Source organism: Prosopis cineraria, unplaced genomic scaffold (genome assembly GCF_029017545.1).
Source record: "Prosopis cineraria cultivar Desert tree isolate PC_DT_omini unplaced genomic scaffold, ASM2901754v1 PC1, whole genome shotgun sequence".
Taxonomy (NCBI): Eukaryota; Viridiplantae; Streptophyta; class Magnoliopsida; order Fabales; family Fabaceae; genus Prosopis; species Prosopis cineraria.
The window spans coordinates 37,531,861-37,552,784 of record NW_026555332.1 but is presented as its reverse complement, the minus strand read 5'-3'; the positions used below and the strand labels follow the sequence as shown (position 1 = coordinate 37,552,784).

The 20,924-nt window shown below is 31.7% G+C and overlaps 1 protein-coding gene and 1 long non-coding RNA gene across 2 annotated transcripts; one reads left to right on the top strand and one right to left on the bottom strand.

The window, feature by feature from the left end:
- Nucleotides 1-5,661: 5,661 nt before the first annotated feature.
- LOC129288670 (uncharacterized) lies at nt 5,662-7,321 on the top strand. Its single transcript, XR_008588043.1, has 2 exons — nt 5,662-5,749; nt 6,055-7,321. It is a non-coding gene; the product is annotated as an uncharacterized LOC129288670 (long non-coding RNA).
- Nucleotides 7,322-19,783: 12,462 nt separating this feature from the next.
- Nucleotides 19,784-20,924, bottom strand: LOC129322732 (mitogen-activated protein kinase kinase 9-like). Its single transcript, XM_054969093.1, has one exon. The coding sequence runs from the start codon at nt 20,882-20,884 to the stop codon at nt 19,937-19,939; it is 948 nt and encodes a 315-aa protein (XP_054825068.1). The 5' UTR covers nt 20,885-20,924; the 3' UTR covers nt 19,784-19,936.

The following is a 20,924-nucleotide window of genomic DNA, read 5'->3' as shown; positions in this document are numbered from 1 at the left end:
AATGGATTTGAGTTTCTGCAAAGCTCAGATGCCGACGAAGGATCCGGAGGAGAAGAAGAGATGAAGGAGAAAAAATGAATCTGAGTGTAATTTCTTGATGACTTTGGAAAGCCAGAAAACGTATGATAATGGGGAATCGTTCGCGTCTGTAGCCCTTGGATGATGGTGAGAACAAATCTCGGAATAATCTAAACAAGTACCTAGAGAGTTGAACTTTGCACGTGAAAGTGACCGAGATCTGAAAGAGAATCAAAAAAAAAAAAAGCAAAAGAAAAAATGGTATCTCTTGGGTCTTGAATTCTTAATTGGGAATTACGGACAGGAGCGAGAAATTGTGGGCGTGGCGGGCGGAATGGAAATGGAACCCAGGAGGATGTTCACCACTGGACGAGAGCAAGAATCCTTGAAAATCATTACTCGTTTCCATATCCATTATCCAAACACATCCGGTTTCTCATCCGTTTTTGTATGGAAGGCAATTCCTGCTGTCGAATCATCATCAACATAAAATTTGAAATTTACAGTAGAAAATATACATGCATACATATATATACACATATACAACTAGCGAGAAATAACTTCTGGAATGGATGAGAAAATATAAATGATCAACTATAAATGATTTCCATTCCAGAAGTAACATAATTTTGCCTGAAAAAAAATATCATGCCATTGCTCCAGAATAATAAATCGTCAATCAACTATACAACAATTAAACTAACTCAAGAGAAACAAATACAATACAGCAAGTTAATCCCACCATTGACACCAGTTCCTACATGATTATTTCGTACAAAAATTGCTGAACAAAAAAAGATCAGCGCAAATTCATTTAAATTTATGTATCATACAAGAATACTAAATCGTAAATCTATAGCATGTATGTGATACACAACCAACTACGAGTCAAGAATAAATAATGATTTTTGGTACTTACATAACTAATATGGGTCTAGTCATAGTACAAAAACTCAAGAATTCAGAATGTTGACTATTATTGTGCATTACGTAATTTATATAAATACTATATAAAATCAGTATTAACAAATGGAAGGAGAAGTACGCAATTTATTGCACAATTACATAGAAAATAAGGGACTATGAAGTGTGAAGACTTGCTGAGAAGAAATAATGGTAGCAAATATATTTTAAGGCAACAAACAAAACTCAAAACCTATCACATATCAACTTTACTGCGCCTACCTGTCATCTAGACCAAATCCCATATCTTGGTGTGTTGTTTAAAATACACACACACATATAGGCTTAGAAACATACCTCCAATTGAAAATGGCAAGAAATTACAGCCTACTGGATATGCATCATGCTACTGTATCCAGTGATAACCTACAAAACTTACACAATAGATGCGGTGCTCAAAAAATAATCAATCTTAAATTAAGAGAACGTAAATGAATGAAATCTATAGTTATCATTATCAATCTTGTTGGCAATCCATGAAATAATTTGAAAAATCTTAATTACCTCATAGTGTTGTGCACAATACATCATGATAGCATCACTGTCATACATATCACTTCTAGAATCTTGGTGTGCTGCTAGCGAAAAACTGAGAGTTACAAACTAAATTTCAATAGATAACTATAAAGAATCACCAATTGAATATGCATCATACTGTTATATCTCACAAAAAATTGTTAAAAACAGGGAACATAATGTGGTGCTCAAGAAATATGATTTATTAAAATAAGGGATTGCAAATGATTGCAATCTAAATCCTGCAATCATGAACCTTGTTGGAAAATATGAACATTCATTGACTTTACAAGATATTCAAAAGCTCAATAACTTAAAATGCCCAATACACAGAGAAGGAAACGACTGAAAAATAATAATCCTACAAATTAGTTGAACGTAGTTGGCTATCCGTGAAATGCCTACTTAAAGAATATTGAGTTTATAATTAAAAAAAATCAACTTATAAGACATAGCATTCATTGAGTCCCATATTAATTCACATTGGTCGATAATAAGACATAGAAACCATAATGATATCATGCAAAATTCATCATCTTGCACCCTTTTGGAATGGACTTTACTATATGCATTGAATAAAACATATGTTCCAATACATATGGCTCATACACTAATTCATTCAATAAATTACATGATAAGGAAGAAATTAGTGTCATAATTTAAAATATATAAACGTACTACAAGGAAAATATTGTTTTCATAGCACTGATTAATCACGACATTCAATTCACAGGAAGGTACTCCTAACATGCCTTAACTATAATTAACAACTAACCATGTTATAAATTAATGAAGCTGTAAATTAAGCATCTGCCACATTGTTACCAAGATCATAAGCCATGTCTATTGTCACTAAACACAAAGCAACAATAGAGAGCCAGTAAAAAAAAGTATTACACATAGAAATGGTGCCATCATATACATTGATTGAATGGGAAAAAAAAGTGTCATGATACTGAATTGATATAAGCAGCCGGAAGCAACCAAACCTTGATAAATCTTCTGATATAAAAAGCTAGAAATCTGGTAAAAGCTTTACCTACAGTGGCATGGTCACAATTGCATAAAGGATACACTCTTATTTGCAAAGAAATCTATATATACACAGTAGGAAAGGTATAATGAATAAAATGAACTAACTACACTAAAAAACATCATACCAAAAAGGTGAAAAAATTGACAGTTAAAAGGTTTATCTCTTGATACATGGTCTATCAAAACATGAGGCCCCAACTAAAAGCTAAAGTATTTAGATGTTACCTAAAAGCTTCTGTTTTGTCTATCCTTCTGCAGAAATATAAAGAGTTAAAGAAATGTGAAAGACATTCACTACAATAAAACAAAGATAAGGAAATGACAACATTGAAACACAGGAATTTTTTTTTTTTTTAAAGGTACAATATAGGAACTAATGAGCACCATGCTCATCAACCCTTTGGGGTGATTTTGGGCCCTTTATTTTTTCTCAAATGATCTCTTCCATTGATTTAAAATTATTTTTTTAATATTTTTATATTATATTTTCAAAATAAAAATTATAAAAAAATCCTGATGAGCACAAAATGTAGTTGAGAACTAGTATTTTTTGTTTATAGGAAAATTTGGTGTACATTTTTTTTATATTTTTTTGTATATATTTTTGTAAATATAAAGGGAAATATAGATAAAATGAAAATATTAGTGTAATATACTAATTAATAGTAAAATAAGAGATTTAAAAAATCACTTGAGGAAGTACAAACCTTGTTTGGTTTTTTGAGGGAGAAAAAAAAGTGTAAATTACTATTAACACTTTTGTTAGATTATAACCTCATTGTTCCAACTAGATTGGGTACAAAGAACTAGATTAGTCCCTTACAATGTATCAAACTAGAGTTCAAATCTCTATTAAGAGAATGTACACATTTAGTGTCTAATTATACTTTAAATAGCTCATCCTTCATAGGAGGATAATATTATGAGCTATAAAAAATTTAAGTTAACACCAGATATTTGGTTCAACTGGTAAAGGAGTTGTATTAACTTAATCAAAAATTTCAAAATTTGAGTCCTGAAAATGCAATGGTATTAATGGTAGAACTTTTGTCTAAAAAATTCCCTACTTGACTTAATTTGGATTAGTTTAATCCCCATTAATTAAATTTTTCTTAGTTTGACATGGGACAATCTCAAGATACCAGTGCTAACACCCACCAAAAAAAAAAAAAACTATAACCTGATCGTTAGTATATGTGTATCTATTATTTTGAATGTATTTGTAGTTTTATTTTATTTTTTTAAACCAGCTTGTGGCGTCAGCGCCATAATCATATAGGAAGAGTTTTTTTTCCTTCATTGAAAAGAAGTACTATTAAATCAGAAAAACTGTACGACAAACAAAATCCTAGAGGTTAACTCCTTTCACAAGCCACCCGCTCATAATATTGGAAAGGTTGATGGTGAAAGGAAACAAGAGAATCAGCCTTAAGATGTCCTGTACTCCTCAAATTCAATATATAAATTACTTTTTAAAAGTGTAATTTAATTTATTTTATAAATTATTTATTGATGAAATTATTTTATTTTAAATTAAAATTCTTAAATTATTCTTAAAAAGTAAGAGAGAGAAAGATAAAAAATAATATTATATGATTGACTTAATTTTTATTTTTTACTTAAAAGTTATGTTTGAAATTTCACTTACTTTTATTCTTTATATTTTTATTATATTAATATTGATAAAATTGATAGAAATGACTTATAAATAGAATCTGAGGGAGTACTAAGAATGTCTTTAAGAAAAGTACTATTATCAATACAGAGGAAGTTAAAAAGAGATAGACTAATTATGAAGAACAAAGCTCATTCACTTGGAGGAGGAGATCATGCAAAGGGTCGTCATTTGATATATCCCTGCCTAAGTAATTTAAAGTACGAGCACAATGGCAATCAATTTCAATTGTTTTGACCAGTGTTTTTTAAAATTGAACCGAACAGTCAAAGTGATTCAATCGTCGATCGATTTAAATTTAAGTTTGATTTATGTGAGAAAATCATTTCAACGATTGAGTTAGGTTGGGCCATTTCGAACCAGTAATCGGACCAGGAGCCAGAATCAAGTCAGAAACCAAATCCAATTTTCAAAAATCAAACTGTTCAAAAAACAAATTTTTTTAATCATTTAATATTATATTGTATCATGCAGCTTGTTAAGTCATAATAAACTTAAAATATTTAATTTTTTTAAATTAAGTAGTAATTTTATATATATTTCTTTTATTTAAATTATTATATACATATATAATTTTTTTAATTTAATTATTATGTTATCAATTTAATCATTAATTTAATTTAATTAAATAATATAAATTATGAATCACTGATTTTTTCTATTGAACATCAAATCCGAGCATGCAAATATTGGTTTTGACACCATCATTCCAGCATTTTTGCAGGCCCGTAGGAAGAGTTTTCACTACGTATCTATTTGCAGCATTAAATGATTAAAATATTACATAGATTACTAGGGGTATATAGGCAGAATATTTATCAGATGCGTTCGGTACAACGGCAGAGGCAGCAGGAATGAGAATCTAGAATGACGTATAAATGTTAAGGAAATTAATTAATTTAAATTAAACTTTAAATGTTATATTTTAAAAATTTATAAACTTGTCTCTCCCTAAAATTTATATTTATATTTTAATTTAAAAATTAAAATTTAGTAAATAAATATTTATTAAAATTTAGAACATAAATTATAAATTTATCAAAATAAAATTGTAAAGTTAAGAGTTAAAGTTGTAAATTCTTTAAATTTAATACCTAGAATTTAATTTAAATTACTTGATCACCTCCCTATTATTCTCCACCAAAGAAAGGTATGAGATTTATTTATTTATTAAAATTTAGAATGTAAATTATAAATTTATCATAATAAAATTATAAAGTTAAGAGTTAAAGTTGTAAATTTTTTAAATTTAATATTCAAAACTTAATTTAAATTACTTGATTACCTCCCCATTATTCTCCACCAAAAGAAAGGTATAAGAATCTTTTTAAATGAGAAGCGGAAGCTTTTTATTTTTAGTAATTAATTTTTTTTATTATCTCTTTTTTCCTAATAAAATCAAGAGATGTCTGTCCCTCTCTGTTTTGAATATAAAATTCACCAGAGAAAGGAGGGAAGAAAAAGGAATCTGCAATCAAAAGTCACGCGAGGAGACTTCTCTCTCTACTTCTCGGTTCTAAACCCAGAGTTCGTTGCCAAACAGTATTCCATCTTCTCTCTCTCGCACGCTTTTTTGCATTGCTCTTATCTACGCTTCTTTGCAGTGTTTTCCCTGTTTTTTAGAGTTATTGCCTTTCTATGTTCCTCACAATTAAGTATGACGGTTCAAGTTTCTTCTGTTTGTTGATGTTTCTTGGTGTAAAGACCATTACGCTTATGGAAGAATTTTCTATAGTCGGCACTTTCATTCATCTAAGCTCCAATATTATATCAATCAATATTGGAATTTACACGGATCTGTTTCAGTTGTTTAGTTCTATGATAATCGCTTTTTCTTATATTTTCAGTTTTCTTCTGATCTGCAATTTATGTTACATGCTGGACATGGGTGTTTCATAGTAGTATTTTTGTTCTTCAAAGCTGGAGGCCTTTTTCACAGATTCACGAGATCCAGTTCTCCTTTTCCTCTTTGGGTGCATGTTTGTGGATTACCGATAGATCTTTATACTTTTTGGAACCGCACAGTTTATAGGCAACAAGATGGGTGATTTTCCACAGTATGATGAAACAAGTCTGTGGCAATCTTTCAATTTAAGATTTCAAATAAGAATGAATTGGGACGCTTATTTGCATACGCATGGTGTTCTTTCTTTCGCTTCTGGACGTGAGTGTCAGTTTCAACTACAGTATGAATGATTGGTTCAGTTTTGTTTAAATTGTCTTCAACCAGGACATGTTCAGAAAAGCTGCTTAAATGGCCCTTTTAATTTATCTTCTTAGTTTGCTGATTCTTTGGTGGGTTCAAAGATTACTCAACCAAAGTTTCTTTTGACTGGTTGAATCTCAAACACAAGGTTATAGATCTACGGAGTTCTCTCTTGTGCAGTTTGTCTGGACTTTTTTCACTGTTCTGCTCTGCAGTTTCAGATGATGTCACCAAAAGTTTTCCAGCTTGGGTTTTCAAGATCATTGATGAAGATTATTCTGATTTGCCAAATGTCAATATGCATGTGTATGACGTGTTGCCAAAGGATTCATCTAGGTGTCGTAAAAGGAATGAGAGATGAAACTTTAGAAAGGGCAAAGGGGGAAAAATATAACAAAGTCATTAAAATCCAATCTTTTCCATCTCTGCTGCTTTGGGAGGTTCGTCTTCAACCAGGAATCGCCAAGTGTATCACGTTTACCGAAATCCTTTCCCATTTTCGCATATGGATCGTCTTCCTTCTCTCGAGCTTGCCACGTCTCAAATTTCACTTTGACTCACTTGAACTCAGTTGAATGTTCAAGCTTCAGTCAAAGACTCGTTCAAGCTGCTTCTACTCAATGGCGATCATTTCCTTTGGCTTTATATTTTGCAATGGCAATCCTTTCATAGAGAACATGAACATATCTCCCCTTGTTATTATGAGGATGGTGTTGAGAATCCTGCTACCAGCTCAGCGATTGCTCTTTCTTTAGGTCCCAGTTTGGGTTTCGTCTATTTTTCTTCTCCAGGTGTCAAGCGCAAGTTTTGTAATAGTTTTCATAGATTGACCTCAGCAATCAGATTATGGACCTCTGAGTTTGTTTGCAACTGCTCAAGGGTCCAAAGTGCAGGCCTGCATTTTGATTTTTCGGGTGTCTTTTATGTTTTTTGTGTTACAGGATATCTTTTTCGTCTGTGGATTCATGAAAAAACGGCTGCTTTTCAACTTCCATTGTTTCGGTAGAATCAATGGACTTTCAAATCCTAACTTCATACTCTTTTTTTTTTTTTTAAATAATGAAGGCCACGGCAAAAAGTGTACAAATGATAATAATCAAATTATGTCAATGCTTAAAAAGCTTTTGCACCCTAGAGATAATTCGTCTAAAATCTTAATGTTTTAACTATCACTAAGAGCTTGATATGAGAGCCAATTTATGCAATTGTTAGCTTCGCTACAAACATAATCAAAAATGATCATTTAATTTTTTATAATAAAATCTTTAATTTTCACGATAGTTTTAGAAAGAGGGTGGCTGTTGTTGAAATTACAACAAATAAGTGTGTGTTGGATAAAGGAAAAAATTAATTTTCCTCTCCAAAATTAATTTTTTCAGCAAAATATCCAAACAATCAAAAAAGATAAAAATTAATTCTAAGACTATACATGTGTTTTCCTATAAGCTCCGTCCATAACTTTTGCCAAAGTATGTCAAAAATATTAGGAAAAATTACAAAGATAAGCTCAAAAAAAATTACAAAGAAAACACATAATTTAATAAAAATAAAATTAAACTCTCTTCTTTTTTCTTTTTTTCTTAATAAAATTTAAAATTTGTATCTTCAAAAAATTAACATTTAGTATTTAAAAATTAAATTATATAGTAATTTATATAACTAAAAATTAATTTTGATTAAATTATCCAAATATCTTTAATTCTGTTAAAATTAATGTTAGAAAACAGTATCCAAATATATTGCGTTATAACATAATCAATTATGATTAAAATCTATCACTTAATTAATTATTTTTATAATTTATTATACCCAACTAAAATCTAAACGAACACTAAGTAAAAGAGCTTTAAGAGATTTAAAATTAATATTGACTTTAGAAAATTTGCTTTTCCAACAAAGTAAAGGTTAAACCCTTTAAAGATTCCTAAAAATTCAGCAACAATGTTAGGATAATAGTTAAGGTATTTAGAAAAATCTTTTATTCAATTCCATTTTTCATCAGAGATGATGTCTTCAATAGTAGCAGCTTAGTTTATGTTAGCGGAGCCATTAGTTTAGAAGCACATAATTGATTGCACATTAAATAGAGAATTCATACTCCTTCAATTCCTCTAGGAATTTGATAGATAGGAGGTTTAGAAGTACATTTTTATAATTCTTCATGCAGTTAGTTCTTTTTATCTTCAATCATGTTGTGATCCCTTTTCGTTACTTTTAGTTTTTTGTTGCTTCTTGCTTTTAGTTTTATGTTGCTCTTTCATTTTCGAAGCCTAAGAGAATAGTTCAACTACTCCTCTTTGTCTTTTGTTTGTAGTCATTTTACTTTGTTTAATGAAATTTTCCTTTTTATAAAAAATTAATAAAATCAAGAGAAAATTAATAGGGAGGATGAAAATAAAATACCTTTAAAATATGTAAATTACAAATAAATATTATAAAATGTAATAATTATTTTTTAGTCCCGAAAGACTTGTTTGGAATTTTATTTTTTGTGAAATGACATGTTTCTCCCTATTCCCTCTCGCTCTCACTATCGCTTCCATCCTCTACCTCCCTCACCATCTCTAGCCACATCTCCACCATCTTGAACCCCACTATCCCTCTTTAGCTAATCATGACCGCCACACACTCCAGTTCATTAGTCGTTACACTTCCCAATGAATCAAGGTTGAAAGCAATAACCATGGCAAATGGTAACTTTGCATTGTCCTCACCGGTGTCGTCTTGAACCTAAATGACGATTTGATGTTCTATCTCGTTCTTTGCCCTTTCTCTAAACTCTCAAAGATGATTATCTCTTTCTCTCTCATCCAAATGTCAATATTTTATTGATTTGGAAGTGTCAAAGCAATCCAAAAGCTACGCCATATATTCCCTTCCAAATTTCCAAATCCAACTGAATACTCAAATTGAGGTTATGTCACATATCGGAATTCATACTTTCAAATTTTTTTTTTCCATTCTATTGCTTTCTCCAGCTATTGTCCCATCAGCAGCAATCTTGACCAAACGCCATCGAATGATTTTGACAATGATTGGTGGTGGAAGAGCTATAATGGATGTGGATTCGAGAAAGCAAAGTCGAGAAAATGGCTATGACAGTTGAGGGTGAGAAGCATGTGGGAGCTGCCAAGCGAAATGGCCCCTGGCCTCAGGCTACTCGGCAATCGTCATATAAAGAAAATATTGGTCACATTGCTGCCAAGACGCATTTGATCACTCGACTTGCTTTCATGCTTCTTCGATGTTTGGGGTACTTAATTTGGTTCATCATTTGTTGCAGGTAAAATGTTTGTGTTTGAATTGAAATTGTGAATTGCCTATTTTATAATTCATGATGGTGGAGATGTGGTTGGAGATGGTGAGAGAGGAAGAGGGCGGAAGCAGCAGTGAGAATATGAGAGGAAATAGGGGCAAACATGTCATTTCACAAAAAATAAAATACCAAACAAATCCCTTGGGTTGGGACTAGCATTAATTATCACAGTTCATGGTACCTATTAGTCATTTATATATTTCTTATAATTTTTTCAATTTTAAATTATATCCACATAGTTTATTACATTTTATTTTAATTGAATCATTATAGTTTAATTCATTAGATTCTCCAAAAGTTAAAATCCTTAAATATTTTTAAAGAATTAAATCCAGAACTTCTACCCTTTCCACTTAATATTACAAAGTCTTCTTTAATTATAATAAAACATGTTAGAAGTGACTTATAAAAAAAATTAAAGAAGTATTTTTAATCAAATCATACTCTCAATGAATTAATTAATTATCATTAAAATTGCACATTCTTTTTTATATTTAATTTTATTTAATAAGATATCTCGATTAGAATTAATTGCACCTTCAAATTAATAGTATTTTTCAACAAATATCATTGATTGCATATTAAAAGACTTAAAATAGTATTTTATATTTTTTAACATCTTACTTAAAAAAAAAACATGTCTTAATATTCTTTGAATAAAGAGAGTATATTTTTATTAGAACATTATATAAATTTATATATAATTATATATATATATATATATATCAAAATTTATATAATTAGGTCATGTCTTCTAAATAATTTATATATATATATATATAGAATTTTTATCAAACAATTAATAAACATGTACCCATTTTATTAAATCAAATTTTTGTCAAAAGTATTAATCAAATTTTTGTAAACTTTAAAAGTAATTTTAAAAAAATTAATCATTTATTGATAATTTTAAGATTCAAGGGTTAATGTAATATCAGCTAAGATACTCCACAAAGCTAACCATATTAAACATATTACTATGATAATCAAACATTAACCATATAAGTTTACCATGGAAAATGAAAATTTTTATTCAAAATGGGATCTCAAGTTTTACATTTAAAAACATAAAATATTTGAAACAAAACAAGAATAAATCAAAGTCATAAAGTGTAAAGAAACATGGAATACCTTTTATAATTAAAAAACAATGAAAACACTATTTAACAATCACTTTTTCATGAACTAGAGTAATCTGTTATAGCCAACAATGCGTTTATCGCAGTTGATGATGTAGAGGCCTTTCATCATGGCCAACACACCTTTGTGCCACAATAAGCCTCCCTAACACACTGCACAAAGATGACAGCACTTTGCTATCACAGAATAAATTCAAGGGGCCAACTTTCAATACACCCCAAATCTTCATCCAACATTTGTTCAAGATGATATGAGTGTTCAAAAAAAGCTCATTCAGTGAATTAAGTAATGGCATTAGTTTTATTTTCAAATTCCTTCTAAACTTATATAATTAGGTTGTGTCTTTCAAATAATTTTTATATATAAAATTTTTATAAAAAGTTTAATAAACATGGAGTACAAATTATATTAAATCATTTTTTTGTTAAAAGTATTAATCAAATTTTCTATAAACTTTAAAATTAATTTTTAAAAAAATCATCATCATCAATAGTTTTAACTTTTAAGTATTAACATATCTAATGCTCCCTCCATTTTTTTAGGAGAAAAAACTATATCATATAATTTAAGAAAATTAATTAATTATATTAATTATGTCTGAAAATAAAATAATTGAACGACAATACCCTTTGTTAATTATATTAATCAAGCCTTTATTGATTGTTTCTTATGACTAAGAATGATAAAATTATGAGAAATAATTTAAAAAATATGTAATAAATATTTATTAAAAAATATAATTTTTCTTACATAAAAAACAAACTACAAGTGGTAGTTTCTTATGTAAGTAAAAACAGAGGGAGTAGATCAAACTATAAAGACATAATTAAAATAAAATAAATTAAAGAAATATAATTTAAAATTAAATAAAATTGTAAGAATCTATGAATTAATTTTTGCTATAATCAAAATTTTACTAAAACATTTGGGAGATTGATAGTAAAGCTCCAAAAGAAGAAATTAATAATAGTTAGATTTCTTGCCAAAAAAAGTTGCAAATATTAATTCAAATTATTATAGAGAAAAATCATGATTACAAAATAAGAGTTACATTTAAAATTTAATGTCAAAATTGAAATTCTTAAATTTATGATAATTTAAATTAATATCTGTTACTTATTTTTCAAAAAAAATTGAAAACCAAACTTTCATTTCTTTTTTCCTTTGGAAAGTTAAATGTCACTTTCTTGTTAAATTTTTTTTTTTTAGCATATCAATGAATTACTTAACCAATGAATTTTTGAAAAACAAATCAATGAAACATATTTTTTCGATTCTCTTCATATGTCATTTCTATCAACTCAATCAATATTAATACAAAAAAATATAAAAAATAAAAATATATAAAATTTTAAATATATTTTTATATAATAAATTTAAAAAAACATCATGTTATTTTTTTATCTCATAAAAAAAATTTTAAAAATATTTTTTAGATGTTATTTAAAAAGATGCATCGTAATTTATAAATATAATTAAATAAATTTTTTAAAATATAATAATTTATAAATGGGACCAGGAACTGAAAGAAAGTAACGTCAAGGAACATGAATCGTGAGTCATGACAGGCTGACAGCGCACAATCAATGCTGGATTCGAGCTAGAATGCCGTCACGCAATCAATAATGCACGCCTCTTTTTTTTTTTTTTTTTTAGGCCAACAATCAATATCAATAATGAAACCTAAATCAAATTAAATAAATCTCTTCGCAGCTTCCTCGCCTTTCTTTCTTTCTTTCTTTGTTTTATTTTGTACTTTTTTAAGCCAATATGTTCCCTCATCTCTAATATAAAACAGTTAAATCCCCTCATCAAACCTGCCATTGACATGGTCTTTAATTTTTTAAAAAAAGCCTCACTTCACTTTTTTTTACAGAATCTGGGGTAGAAGAATATGAGGATTGTGGTTTGACAAATTTTTTGCAAAAACATAATTTATTGGAATGATTTTTTCCTTGTATTCTAATATTAAATGAGCATTATTTATGTATGTAGTTTTTTAGTCAGGCAGCGTTAATTTGAATTTAGAATTTACATTTAATATCTAACATTTAAAATTCATCTTTGTTTGAATAATGAAATGTTTTAATAGTAGAATATAAATGAGCTAAGATTTAAAACTAGAATTTGAAAATTAAAAGTAATGAGCTTACATATATTTTTCAATTAGTTAGAAATAAGAACGAGATATTAAAGTCGATAATAGCTAAAGAGAACAAAAATTTTGTTTAACTAGGGTTTAAAGAGAACTTAACCAATACAAAAAACAAATCATTGAATTACTTAACTAATAAATTTTTAAAAAATAAATCAATAAAACATACTCTTCCAATCCTTTATATAAATTATTTTTACCAACTCCATTAATAAACTGAAATAAAGCAACGTCAAGGAAATGAGTCATGAGTCATGACAGGCTGACAGTGCACACCCAATGTTGGATTCGAGTTAGAATGCCGTCACGCAATCAATAATGCACATCTCTTTTTTTCTTTTTTTTGGCCAACAATCAATATCAATAATGAAAACTAAATCAAATTAAATAAATAGGGCTCTTCGCATCTTCCTCGCCTTTCTTTCTTCGTTTTATTTTTATTTTTTTAAGCCAATATGTTTCCTCATCTATAATATAAAATAGTTAAATCCCCTCATCAAATCTGCCATTGACATGGCCTTTAATTTTTTTTAAAAAAAGCCTCACTTCACTTTTTTACAAAATCTAGGGGAGAAGAATGTGAGGATTGTGGTTTGACAAATTTTTTGACAAAAACATAATTTATTGGAATGATTTTTTCCTTTTATTCTAATATTAAATGAGCATTATTTATGTATGTAGTTTTTTAGTCAGGCAGCATTTATTTGAATTTAGATTTTACATTAACATCTAACATTTAAAATTCATCTTTATAATGAAATGTTTTGATAGTAGGATATAAATGAGCTAAGACTTAAAACTAGAATTTGAGAATTGGGAGTAACGAGCTTACATATATTTTTCAATCAATAAAAAATAAGAACAAGATATTAAAATAAAGTCGATAGCAGCTCAAATGCTGATAATAAAAATATGGAGATAAAAAATAGATGAATGGAGTAACAAAAATTTTGAATAACTAGGGTTTAAAAAGAACTTGAAATTATAAAAAAAAATTACAATAAAACCAAGTTCATAGACTTTTTATACAATCCAAAGAGGCTTTTGTTCAAATTAAAATCTAAATTCATATACATCCAAACACAGTATTAATAACTTTTAAATTGAAAATCTAAATCCTAAGTTTAATACCACCACCACCAATTTGATTAGCAGTTAACTATGATTGAATTAATGGACCTTAAGTTGGAGTCTGAAGTAGCTGAGCGAGGAATATAAGCTTGATAGCCTATTGGAAATTATAAAACCAGCAAGGCTAATTGCGGTGCACTATCGTATGGGCTTCAGTTCAGAAACTAGAGATTTGGGCCTATGTCAGGCCCAAATAGTGAATGACGTTAGGCCCAAATAGTGAATGACGTGGTAGGCCGGAAGAGCCAGAGGTGACTGGGGAGGGGAGGCGTGGGGGAGGTGGAGAAGGGATAAAGAAAGAAAGAAAGAAAGAAAGTGACGTGAAGGTGAAGCACGAGAAGGAAGGGTTGGAGATTCATGAATCTTCTTGTGACGTTGACGTCCGCCTTTGGCTGTTTCTCCTCAGGTGTCCGTTTCTTATTTCCAACCAATCCGTTGCGTCACTCCTCACGCCCACCCTCACCCCTCCTGTCTTTATCTTATCCTTCCCTCCCACGTGTCACACGTGTCCTTCATTCTCCACTTTTTTCTCATTCCCCACTCTTTCCAATTTTCACGTTCCCCTTCATTCATTCCCTTGGCCCGGTCGCATTCCTTATACTATTTCTCCCTTGTTTCATATTTTATTATTGTTACTATCTTCATAAAACTAGGGGAAATGGGATAATTTCACTTACAAACACGTTAGGGTCCTGTTTCACTGTTAGAAAGATGATATAATGAAATAAATTAAAAAAATTAAAATTAAAATAAATTAAGTTACTCTTTTTTAATAAATGTAAAAATCATTATACCATTTAAAAATTTCATAAATCACGATTCATAAATTTATAAATTAAGTATTACCGTTTGAACTAAAATTGGAGTGTCAAACTCAATTACAAAAGATCCTCAAAGTTTAATTAAAGGAGGTGGAACTCAATCCAATTATGATTTAGTTGAGCGGAGATTAGTGAGACGGTGCATTTCAAAGAAGGTTTGATAGAGTCACATCCACTCCTCCCACTATTTGAGATTCTCGTTGTTCCAGCATCCACTACTTTGCACTATGGAACTCTCTTAGGGAAATTATAAACACTAACAGTTATCTATTTTTATTGATGCCAAACTCAAATTCAAAATGGAGCACACCATTGCCTTTTATTATAAATAGGCAACGAACATGTAAGTCAAGGCTCTCTACATTCTGCCAAATTTATACTAAATTTGCTTAGTATAACTACTTAAATCCTAACCATTGCATTATCTTCAGCCTCACCCAACACAACTTACTTCCCTTATGCAAACTCAGCACTTTAAGCTAGTCTTCTAGGCTTGATAGTCTCTCTCTATCTATCTGGCACTTCATTGTGTCTCTCTTTCCCCACACTCATTTGGGGCACACTCATTACAGTCATTCTCACGAGTCACTTAACTCTACACAAAAATTATGATGAAGGATTTTGAGAATTCATTTCAATTATCTAATCACAATTCACTCTTTTAAAAACACACTTTTCTAATATGTTTGGCACACTCGAACACTAGTCACGATGCATTGACACATTCACTGAAAAACAGGCCAACAATTACCTTTTATCTTTTATGAATTTAGTTCACCTATCTTTCTAAAAAAATGATATATTATAATTTTAATTTATTATTATCAAAATAATTATAAATATGTTTCTAGATTTAAATCAGACAAACGAAGCTACAGTGTGACACTATGACAGTATCTTGTGTTCATAATTACAGTTTTATCCCTGAACGTCTACATCTCCAGTCCCCTCTACACCCTTGTTATTATGGAATACGTTAATTTGCATTCAGTTATTTTTACGTGACAATTTTAAATCTTTCTTATTAATTTTTATCCAACACCGACAAGAAGGCAGCTTGCCTTTTAATTCTGTTTTATTTCTTTCCCGTGACTGAGTCACCAACTACTGTTATTTTCATGATAATATGATTATAAATTCCTCCAACTCCGCCTATGTTTATAGCCGGTCCCAAGCTCGGGTAAAGAAGAAGGGTTGTGTTAGGCCATCAACAGTTAATGTAAAACTTTGTTGAAGCTATCATGAACATGAACAATAGATGTTATAATGTTAATGCTAGGTCGTTGCTCATAAGTAACGCGCTGCATGGCTCGAGTACAATGATAAGTGAGTTAGAGCCACTACATTGGCGCTCGAATCTAGTGTTAAATGAGCAAGGGCTACCGCGTCATTATGGACGCATGCGGCTAAAGAAGTTAGTCCATAAGAGCAAAATTAGATTTGGTACTTGGAATGTTGGGACATTGAATTGTAAATCTGTAGAGGTTGTAGGGCTTATGATTCAAAGGAAAATCAATATCCTTTGCCTGCAAGAAACAAAATGGCGTGGAGAAGAAGCTAAGGATATTCAAGGTTTCAAACTTTGATATACAGGAAAAGTAAGTGCACGCAATGACATAGGCATCATTATAGATAAGGAGTGGAAGAAGAACGTTGTAGAAGTTAGTAGAATTGGAGACAGAATTATTTCCTTAAAAATGATAATTGGACGTAAGACTGTTAATATTGTTAGCGCTTATGCGCTGCAAGTCGGGACAGAAGCCAGTCTTAAGGAATTATTTTAGGAGGATCTGGAGGGGTTGATTCGACACATACCACAGAGTGAAAAGATTTTTATTGGAGGAGACTTTAATGGGCATGTCGGGAGAGAAGCTGGTCAGTATGCGAGGGTGCATGGTGGTTTTAGTTTTGGAGAGCTAAACAATGAAGGACAAACTCTTCTTGATTTCTCATTGGCGTATGATTTTAAGATTGCCAACACTTGTTTCAAGAAGAGAGATGAGCATCTCATCACTTACAAAAGTGGAGCCTTAAGGTCACAGATTGATTTTCTTTTGGTTAGAAACACAGATAGAAGACTTTGTAAAAATTACAAGGTGATCCCCGGAAATGCTGTAACGACACAACATAGGGTCCTAGTCCTTGTTGTGTGTATTATGAGTAAAATTCAAAAACGTCAACAAGTAGTAGCACCAATGATTAGGTGGTGGCAATTAAAAGGTGAGAAGCAAGATATTTTCAAACGAAATCTTTTGGATAAAGGAATTTGGGAATCTCAGAGAAGTGCTAACATCATGTGGGAGAATATGGCTAAAAAGATACGAGAGGTTGCAAAAGTAGTTTTGGGAGAATCAAAAGGTTCTGGTCTGAGAGATAAGGAGTCTTGGTGGTGGAATAATAGTGTACAGGACAAAATCAAGTATAAGAAGAATTGTTTTAAAGCCACACATTTATGTAACAATGAGGAAAATTGAGAGAGGTACCATATGGCTAAGAAGGAAACTAAGAGAGCTGTAGGTAAAGCTCGTTCTAAAACTTTTGAAGAATTTTATAAGAGCCTTGAGACGAAGGAAGGAGAGCGAAATATTTATAAGATTGCTAAGAGTAGGGAAAGAAAATCAAGAGATCTAGAACAGGTAAGGTGTATTAAGGATGAAGAGGGAAGAACTTTAGTTACAGATGATGAAATTAAAAATAGATGGGAGACTTACTTTTCTAAACTTTTCAATAATGGAGAGGGTTCATCTAGTAACTTGGAGGATTTAGTAACTGGTGAAGGAGAATAAAATTTGTCATTCTATCAAATAATACGTGATAAGGAGGTAAAGGAAACTCTTAAGAAAATGGCAAATGGTAGAGCCAACGGACCTGATTGTATATCTATCGAAGCGTGGAAATGTTTAGGTGAAAAAGGAGTGAGATGGTTAACTAAGTTATTTAATGTGATTTTACGGTCCAAGAAAATGCCTGATGAGTGGAGGAGAAGTACATTAATTCCTATTTATAAAAATAAAGGAGATATTCAGAATTGTACTAACTATAGAGGGATTAAACTTATAAGCCACACAATGAAATTGTGGGAGAAAGTAATTGAGCACAGGTTGAGATTGGAGACAAGTATTTTGAGAATCAGTTTGGTTTTATACCAGGTAGATCAACTACAGAGGCGATTTATCTACTAAGGGGATTAATGGAAAAGTATCATTGTAAAGATAAAAATCTACACATGGTTTTTATTGATTTGGAAAAAGCTTATGACCGTATACTAAGAGAAGTGCTTTAGAAAGCGTTAGAAAAAAAGGGAGTACGAATTGCTTATATTAAAGCCATACAAGATATGTATGAAGGGGTAAAAACTAGTATAAGAATGCCTAGTGGTCAAACAAAGAATTTTTCTATAAAGATTGGACTCCATCAGAGATTATCTCTAAATTCTTATTTGTTTAACTTAATCTTAAATGTTTTGACGGAACATGGGGAAATTTTGAAATGTATGCTCTTCACGGATGATATAATTCTTATAGCAGAAACAAAAGAAGAGATTAATTGCAAACTTGAGTTATGGAGGAGGACATTGGAGTCGAAAGGTTTTCGTCTGAGTAGAAATAAGATGGAATATTTATATTGTAAATTTGGTAAAGGACTATTCGACAATAATTTGGAAGTGAAATTGGGAGATCAAATTATACCTCAAGTGAAAAAGTTTAGATATTTGGGAGCCATTATTCAAAATGATGGTGAAATCAGTGGAGATATTTCACATAGAATTCAAGCTGGGTGATTTAATTGGAGAAAAGCTAAAGGAGTTATTTGCGACCGTAAGGTGCCTAATAAACTTAAAGGAAAGTTTTATCGCACTGCTATTAGACCGGCAATGTTATATAGTAGTGAATGCTGGGCTCTAACGGGACAACAAGAGCATAAAATTGGAGTAGCAGAGATGAGAATGTTACGATGGATGTGCGGACATACACGTAAAGATAAAATTCAAAATGAGCACGTACGCGAAAAAGTGAGGGTGGCACCTATTAAGAAAAAATGGTAGAAAATCGGTTGAAATGATTTGGGCATGTACAAAGAAGACCAAGGGAGGCACCAGTGAGAAGAGTGAAACATATAACTTTGAGTCCGATTAAGAGAGGTAGAGAAAGGCCTAAGAGAATACTCTTGAAAGTTGTTGAACCCGATCTCTTAATTAATAATATTCCTAAAAGCTTGATAAATGATAGAGCACAATGGCGTCTTGCAATCCATGTAGCCGACCCCACCTAATGGGATAAAGACTTGTTGTTATTGTTGTTGTTGTATGATTATAAATTCCTCCCATCACCCCAAAACCAGTAAACATATACTCCCTACACACTGGCGTTTTAAAAACACTCATTGATCCAAAATGTAAAGTATTAAATAAATTTTATGTCTTTTTTCTTTATCTCCTTACTTTTTTATTTATTATCTTTAAACACTTCATATAAACACTTCATATTTAAAATATGCACATGTCATTAAAAAAACTCAAAGGTATAAAAAAAAATATAAATGGTTTTTAAAATAAAATTTTACCTACTATTTTTCTGAAAATTGTAATTTAGTTGACAATAATAAATATTTTGTCACGAAGGAATAAAATAAATCACCATTTTAAAGAACATATCCAGCTACCTATGACTGTCCATGACTAAACCATCCTCTAGTTTTAAAATGTTTGTAGTTGAATTTGAATATTAGTGTCGTGAAAACCAAAAAATGGATATTTAAAATATGAAATTAGCTAGCAAACGTGAAAGTGGGTGAAGAAAATCGAATCTACGAAGAGAATGGTATAGTTTCCTTCCTCGGGCCAAACGATACAGCTTCTACTCGGGAAATACAAAATAGAATCCCGACGGTATATACACCGACTGACAAAAAAGTCCCTGTCCTACCCGACCCGGCATTGAGAACCCAGACCTGTACACAGCTAACACTTCCCCGAAAGAAATGGATGACTCAAAAGCTGACAGGCACTCCACCTCTCACTAGACTCCTTCTTCAGGCAACAATCTATGAAGCTCCGAAACTCTTTCGAAGCCTTCCCGGGCAAGCTAGGCGGGTCTCCGAAGCAAATCGCACACATCAGGGTCGCCCAGTCGGGCCTCTGACCCGCCGGTAGAAACGGGAAGTGACCCACGTACAGTTCGAACAAGGTAAGGCCCAAGCTCCATATATCGCCCGAGTATCCGTTATAATTCCCCCCATACCTATCCGGGTCGAACCGTTCCGGGCTCATGTACGCGCACGTCCCAACGTATGAGTTGCACGCGTCTAGCGTGCGGCACATGACCTTGCTTACTCCAAAATCACCGATTTTCACTTCCATTTTCTGATTCACCAATAGATTCGAGGGCTTGATATCGCGGTGGACAATCTTGTGCGCGTGGAGATAGCTCAGCCCATTTAAAACCTGGCGCGCCACCGCCGCGAGTTGGGCTTCAGAAAACGTCCCGTTCTTCTTTAACAACGTGTCCAGCGTTCCCAAATCCATATACTCCATGACAATCGCCACATCTCCGGAAGGTTTCTCGAAGAACCCGTGACAGCGCACGACGTAAGGCGAGTCCGTCCGGCGGAGGATATCCATCTCCCTCCGGACTTGACGGCGGGTCATGGGATCGGAGTCGCTATGGACGACCTTGAGAGCGTAGACGGCGGAGGTGCGCTTGTGACGGACCTTATAAACTGTGCCACCGTTGCCGTGGCCAAGTACCTGAAGCTTTTCGAGATCGTTAGGGGCGATATCAGCGGCGACCGAGTTGTTGGAGGCCGTGGAGGAGGGAGGGACTGGGAGGGGGAAGCGAGGACGGCGCTCGGAGGGTTCCGGTAGAGGGAGGCGGAGGTTGAGATGGCGGCGATCGCGGACGAGAGCCATTGCGATGAGGAATTGAAAGAGTGAGGAAAGTGGTGAGGGG

Excerpts from the sequence above, each read along its gene's own strand:
- LOC129322732 (XM_054969093.1), bottom strand. The coding sequence starts at position 20,884 with ATGGCTCTCGTCCGCGATCGCCGCCATCTCAACCTCCGCCTCCCTCTA.